At 40.9% G+C, this 7,673-nt stretch overlaps 1 protein-coding gene across 1 annotated transcript in view; it reads left to right on the top strand.

The window, feature by feature from the left end:
- Positions 1-7,673, top strand: part of WDPCP (WD repeat containing planar cell polarity effector) — a 460,096-nt gene that overhangs the window by 167,104 nt on the left and 285,319 nt on the right. The window contains exon 11 of the mRNA XM_055088850.1: positions 6,587-7,196. Coding sequence (XP_054944825.1) covers positions 6,587-7,196 — 610 coding nt within the window. The remainder of the gene's footprint in view (positions 1-6,586; positions 7,197-7,673) is intronic.

Here is a 7,673-nt window from a genome sequence, read left to right as displayed (position 1 = left end):
CCATGGCTGCTGAGCCTGCGCGTTCGGAGCCTGTGCTCCGCAATGGGAGAGGCCACAACAGTGAGAGGCCCGCATCCCGCAAAAAAAAAAACAAACAAAAAAAAACCTAGAGTTACCATATGATCTTGCAATCCTACTACTGGGTACATCCAGAGAAAACTAATTTGAAAAGATACATGTACCCCAGTGTTCACAAGAGCACTGTTTACAATTGCTAAGACATGGAAGCTACCTAAGTGTCCATCGACAGATGAATGGATAAACAAGTTGTGGTATATATATATATATATATATATATATATATATATATATATATTTGTGTTTATATATATATATAATGGAATATTATTCATCCATAAAAAAGAATGAAACCATTTGCAACAATGTGGATAGACTCGGACAGTCCTAGAGAATAGTGTGCTTAGTGGAATAACTCAGAGAAAGACAATACTCTATATTAACACTTATATGTGGAATCTAATAAATAAAACAGATTAATATTACAAACAGAAGCAGACTCACAGATACAGAAAACAAACTAGTGGTTACCAGTGAGGAGAGGGATGGGGGAGGGGCAAAATAGGAGTAGGGTATTAAGAGATAGGGAAATGCAGCCATTATTTTGTAATAACTTTAAATGGAGTCTAATCTATAAAAATATTGAATCACAAATATAATATTGTTAATCAACTATACTTCAATAAATATGTAGTGTTACCTTTCTTTTTTTAATCAGAATTTGGTATTAAATCTGACCTTTGCTAGCTTTTTAGAGATATCAGGGATTGGCTGTGGAGGAGAAGGCGTATAAGGGGTCCATGGTCTTACTTCCCTTTTAACCCCTTTCTCTTGGTGAAACTACAGAGCCTATTGGGAAGAGTCTTGCAGACTTTTGGAACTGAGGAAGCCTGGGATCCTTCTCCCTGCACCTTGGGGCTAACCTGTTCTATGCCAAGACTGCTGTCTTGCTTGGCCCCTCCTTTTAGGCCGTCCCTGTGTGAGTTCAGGTCCTATTCAGTGTCACCTGGCCTCCCAGTTTTCTGCCCTAGGGCTTCCTTTACAAATCTCTAAGCTTTCTGAAAGTATGATAATTCAACCACCATTATAGTGTGAGGTTTTTAAAAAAATTTATATATTTTTTTAAAAAGCTCTTACCAGCATAGTTTTTGGCTAGCTGCCTACACAGCATACACAAAAAAGTGTAAAATAGATGAGACAGTTTATTTTTTTAAGCTTATAGTCAAAATGATGACATATGATCAAAAATTAGAAGTAAATAAAAGGCCAAACGAATGTCACACATTGGCCAAGTTGGAGTGGGGAAGGGGGTATGGAAGTGAGATCAAAGGAAGGAAGGATGCTGCCCAGCTGGAAGAAATTCAGAAACTGAAATAGCATTTGGTCTAATTCTTCAAGAGTGAGTATTGTTGGTAGGAAATACTGAGTCTGTGTGAGTGAAGAGTGTGGATTTCAAGTAAATCAGCGGTCCCCAACCTTTTTGGCACCAGGGACGGGTTTCATGGAAGACAATATTTCCATGGACCAGATGGGGGGTGGGGGTGGGGGGATGGTTTTGGGATGATTCAAGAGCATGACATTTATTGTGCACTTAATTTCTATTATTATTACACTGTAGTATATAATGAAATAATTATACAGCTCACCATAATGCAGAATCAGTGGGAGCCCTGAGCTTGTTTTCCTGCAACTAGATGGTCCCATCTGGGGGTGATGGGAGACAGTGACACACGAAGTGTGTTGCTATGTCCAGTCTACTCCGTAATCTCGTTTTGGTTGCTGTCACTGCAGAAAACCCTGCTTCACAAAGACAGGATGTTAGAAATGGAAGCAGACTTTTCAGTGCTTTTGTGGCAATCTCAGGCTATTCCACCTTGACTTTAATCCAGAACATATGGAGATTTGAAGTTGTCTCAGACATACTTTTAAGGCCGCCATCATTTGCGATCTCAAGTAGTTGATCCTCTTCTAGCACGGACAAGGTCAGTTCACCTGGCTTATTCACAAATGGGTCAAGCATCCATTCCTTCCCAGTTCAGGGGTCTTGTGTGGTTGGGAAGTAATGCTCAACTCTTTTGAAAGCTGAGATAGGTGATCGTGCACCAGCTGGGAGAAAGAAGGCCCTGGGCCCCATCTCTTTCCAAATCTCTGCTAATGCTTGAAACATGAAAAATCCCGATGTTCACTCGTCGCCCCCATAAATCCAGTTTGGCTTTGAATGTAGCCACTCTATCTGCCGACTTGAACACAGTTGTTCTCCCCTGAAGTGACAGATTGAGTTTGTTGAGCAGGTTGAATATGTCACACTAGTAAGCAAGTTTTGCGACCCATTCTGTGTCACTAAAATGTGCTGCCAGTGGTGACTTTTTCTAAAAGAAATCTCTGGAGCGGCTCTCATAACTCAGAAACTCTAGCCAGTGATCTACCTTTAGAAAGCCATCTCACTTCTATGTATGAGAGAAGACGTGTGCTCTGCATCCATCTCACAGAGCTACATGAACAGACGTGGGTTAAGGGCATGTACTTTAATGTGGTTGATAATTTTAATCACATCCTGCAAAACGTTATTAAGTTCGGGTGACATTTTCCGGCTAGCCAGCATTTCTCTATGGATGACACAGTGCGTAGACTCACATTCAGAAGTGACCTCTTTGACCCGAGTAGTGAAACCAGAAAGCCGTCCAGTCATGGCAGCTGCTCCAACCTTGCATATACCGACACAAAATGACCAATTCAGTTTTCCTGATGTGTAATCATTCAAAGACTTGAATAGTTCTGCCGCTGTGGGGTTAGTTGGCAACAAAAGTGCACATAGCATATCCTCATGCACATCCTCCTGAAAAATATATTGCACAGAAGCAAGCATTGTTGCCTTGTCAACATCGGTAGACTCGTCAACCTGGATTGCGTGAGTCACCACAGTGACTCATTACTCCTCTCTAACAATTGCACCTCAATATGCTATTTCACCAATTCGTCTAGTTATGGTGCTAGCCAAAAGAGGAACACGTGCCACCTTTTGAACTGCAGCCTCTCCTAAAAGTTCACGATAGATGTCCTTAGCAGCAGGCAGGATCAACTCTTTACCAATAGTAAAGGGCTTCTTAGCTTTAGCAATGCGGTTAGCCACTAAGAATGATGCTCTCAGTGCAGACACATTTGATGAAGTGGTGGCCTTCAATAATTGCCTCTGTTCTTTGTGTTCACGTTTTTTCTTTTGAAAAGCTCCAAAGGCTTGTCTTTTAATGCAGGGTGCTTGGTCTCCATGTGGCGAAGCAGTTTTGAAGGTTTCATGGCTTTGTTGGATAGCCGGTTGCCACATATTATATACAAAGCAGGCTTGGAGAGTGTGAATCACCTGTTGCAATGAACCCATTAATTTAAGTAGGACTCTTGGTATTTTCTTTTAAATGCAGCTTTCTTTTTGTTGGCAGTCTTAGAGTCTTCTGCTGTCTCATCATTGGGTCTTTCTTCCTTTTCAAAGAAGCTCTCCAACGACATTTGTTTTTTTACTCATTTTGGCTAAGGTTAGCTGTGGGCTTACCAAAACTGTGACTGAGACAGGTGCTCAGTACGGGAAAGAGGCGCGGACAGAAGTGGTAAAATAATGGGCAGGCCACGCGCAGACTAAAATAAGTGTCGGATTCTGATTTAAAGCCTACCACCAGATGCAGCTGTACAATTGAAGTATATCAACTCACTTGCCACTATAAAGCCTGCCACCAGATGCAGCTTAATTATCACTTGCCACTCACTGATAGGGTTTTGATATGTGTCTGCAAGCAATTGATTTATTATGGTCTCTGCTAATGATAATCTGTATTTGCAACCTCTCCCCAGTGCTAGCATCACTGCCTCAGCTCCACCTCAGATCATCAGGCATTAGATTCTCATAAGGAGTGCGCTACCTAGATCCCTCACATGCACAGTTCAGAGTAGGGTTCACGCTCCTATGAGCATCTAATGCCCCTGCTGATCTGACAGGAGGCGGAGCTCAGGTGGTAATGTGAGCAATGGGGAGTGGCTGTAAATACAGATGAAGCTTAGCTTGCTCGCCTGCTGCTCACCTCCTGCTGTGTGGCCCGGATCCCTCACAGGCCACGGACTGGTACCGGCCTGTGGCCTGGGCATTGGGGACCCCTGAGGTAAAGGACATGAGTGAAATTGTTGAAAGATAAGCTGAGGCATAGTAAAAGTTTTCAGAGTTTGAGTAAATCGATTCTGGTGGGGCAGTGCCAAACTGGAAGTGGTTAGGAACATCCTACTGATATGAGGAAGGGAAAAGACTGACAGTGAAAGTGCAGAAGCAAAGAAAGGAAATTATTTGATTGGCTATAGTTTAAAGCCTAATTGGCTGTTGTAATGGTTATCCTTAGTGTTTTGATTTTGTAACTTTGAGGCATTTACAGGTTTAGGTTTTGGTTTGCTTACAGAAGTTGCCATGGAATTAGGGCCTCATCAGTTGAACAGCCTCCTTGTTTAATTTAACAAGTTACAGAGCTGGGAAAATGCGGCTTTAGTTTGACTTCAGAGTAGAGTAATGAAGGGAGACTGTCGGATATAACACTAGATTTTGCGAATCAGATCTTGTCCCTCCTTATGGCTTCTCACCTTGTTCAGAGGAAAAGCCAAAGTCCCTATAATGGCCTACAAGCCACTTCACAATCTTCTCCCTCCCCCAATTCCCACTGTTTTCTTCCTTGCTCCCTTTTATCTAAGCCATGTTGGTCTCCCATTGTTCCTTCGTCAGGCCAAGAGTGCTACCTTAGGATGTTTGATTCCTCTGCCTGGAGCCTTCTTCCAGGTGGCTGCATGGCTTACGCTTCACTTCTTTTAGGTCAACTTTATCCGAGAGGCCTGTCCTGACTTCTATTACCTCCCCTTCCCATTCCTGTTACTTTGCTTTATTTTTCTTCATAGTACTTAGGAAGTACATATATAGGATCACTAACATCCTATGTATATTTGTTTGTGAATTGTTACTTTGTCTTCAGCCATTAGGGTGTATGTTCTCTGAGGGTGAGGACTTACTGCTGTATCCCCAGCAGTGCCAGGACCAGTGCCTGGCATGTAGCTCATACTCAAGCATTTATTAGACAAAAAAGAAAAACAAGAGCAGGAAAGTGAGTGTGAGGGAGGGAAAGGGTTGAATATGGATCCTATATTGTTTTGCATACCAGGCAGGGGAATAAAAATTTAATTTATTCGTTAGTGGTAGCTGTTAAAGGGTTTGAACAGGGGAATGACAGCAAAAACATTTAGTTTAGGAAGGTTAGTTTGGTAGTGATGTGTAGGATGGACTTAAAAAAAAATTCACATCAACCCCCTTTCCCTCCCCAAGTCAGTACTATGTAACATAGCTGTATGTGCTTTAAAAAAAGAAAATTTTTTTTTGAAATAGTTTGACTCTCAAGAAACTAATATAATTGCCAAAATAGGCTAAAAGCAAATTCCCTTCCTGTACTTCTTCCCCTTGTTTGCCCCAATGATTGTATCTTACATTACTGCAGTACATTGTCAAATCGTGGAACAAGACCTTGGTATAATACTGTTAACTCAGGTTCTGGCCTTAGTTGGATTTCATCGGATTTTACATGCACTTGTGTATGTGTGTGTGTGTGTGTGTGTGTGTGTGTGTGTGTGCGCGCGTGCGCATATGCATAGTTCTGTGAAATTTTATCTCATGTAGAAATGTGCTTTTTAATGTTTCTAAACCTAATTTTGAAGTTTCCGACAGTGTTAGAAAATATCTTTGATACCACTCTCCAGGTTCTTGGCCTCCCACATTTACATATGAATAAAGTGAATGGCCTGTTGTTTTATTTCTTTATTCTTCTGCTGAGGTGTTTCTTTGTAGCCTTTCCTTTCTGCACCAGAAATGCTTTTTAAATTTTGCCTCACCAGTATTGCAAATCATATTACCTACTAGGTCTTTTTTTTTTTTTTAAATTTTAAAACTAGTACATTACCTTCTTATTTCTTTCTATTGGTCATTGATCTACTTAACAACCCTTCATATCTTTTCTGACAGTAAAATATTTCTGCAGGACTGTTAACAGGGTTCTAAAGTTTTTTTCCTTTGCCTACCCTGCCCAACTAATTAGAAATATATTTCTGGTAAGTAATTTACCAATAATTTCAGAATTGGGAGGGGTAGTGGGTTGGAAGGAGATTGACTAAATTGTTTCAGTCCTTTATTCATCCTTTTAAAAATCGAACTTCTAATGTCTTTAGATATTCTGCTGGCCATATTATTTTACTAAAAGCCCACTTCATTAGTTTGTATATATCATGGGAAATATTTGTCTTTATGTTATTTACAGACTTCCTAAAACAAAGTGTTTAAGTTAAAATTTTATAGTTTAATTTCTGCAGCTGTGCTAAATATGTGCTATATATATTTATATGTGTTCTATATGAGATATACACATACCTGCTTATATGTTGCTGATATTTAAGGTGATAGTTGCTGGTATTCAATAGGATTCTAGATTAATATGCAGGTCTATGCGTGACAGCTGAAGAAAAACCAAGGTCTATATGAACATACTTGATACATTTCTTACAGGTTCTGAGTTCTGTACGCACGGAATGGGATCCACTGGATGTTCGCTTTGGCACCAAACAGCCTTATCAGGTGTTGACAGTGGAGTGCTCCATCAGTGTAGACAAAGAGCCCATGGCTGACAGTTGCATCTATGAATGTGTTCGGCACAAAATCCAGTGTGTATCAGTCACCAGAATACCACTAAGATCGAAGGCCATTAGCTGTTGCAGGAATGTTACTGAAGACAAACTGATTCTGGGCTGTGAAGATTCTTCAGTAATTCTTTATGAAACTCACCGTAGAGTGACTGTCTTAGCTCAGGCTGAACTTCTGCCTTCATTAATAAGCTGCCACCCAAGTGGTGCCATTCTGCTAGTTGGCAGTAACCAAGGGGAGCTTCAAATTTTTGATATGGCTCTTTCTCCTATTAACATCCAGCTTTTGGCTGAAGACTGCTCACCTAGGGAGACTCTACAATTCAAAAAATTCTTTGATGTTTCTAGCAGTCTTGTTCAAATGCAGTGGATAGCTCCGCAGGTTGTTTCTAAGAAGCCTGAAAGTGGGGACATCTATGATCTCCTCTTCCTCAAGTTTGACAGAGGACCTTTGGGTGTACTTCTCTTTAAACTTGGTAAGTCAAGGAAATTGGTGAGTAAATAAATTAAATTTTTTTATGATGGTGACAATATAACTAAGACAATAAAGCTATTCTTGGAATGTAGATATTCTGTTTGTCATTCCATCAATGTGCTTGCCTTTCAACATTTCATATAGTTTCCTTAAGAAAGCTTTTGGATGATTTTCTAAATGTCAAGGTACATTAGATATTGAAGAATTTTGAAATTGCATTAATTTTCCATTGTGATGAATAAAAAGACTGAACTAGCCACATTTGATGCTTTCCAAAATAAATTGTCTATTAAAAAAATCCTTAAGGGGGCTTCCCTGGTGGCGCAGTGGTTGAGGGCCTGCCTGCCGATGCAGGGGACACGGGTTCGTGCCCCGGTCCGGGAGGATCCCACATGCCGTGGAGCCTGCGCGTCTGGAGCGTGTGCTCCGCAACGGGAGAGGCCACAGCAGTGAGAGGCCCACGTAACGCAAAAAAAAA

This window comes from Physeter macrocephalus, chromosome 12 (assembly GCF_002837175.3).
Source record: "Physeter macrocephalus isolate SW-GA chromosome 12, ASM283717v5, whole genome shotgun sequence".
Classification (NCBI taxonomy): domain Eukaryota; kingdom Metazoa; phylum Chordata; class Mammalia; order Artiodactyla; family Physeteridae; genus Physeter; species Physeter macrocephalus.
Note: the sequence above shows the minus strand (reverse complement) of the source record. Positions and strands in the feature narration are given on the sequence as shown.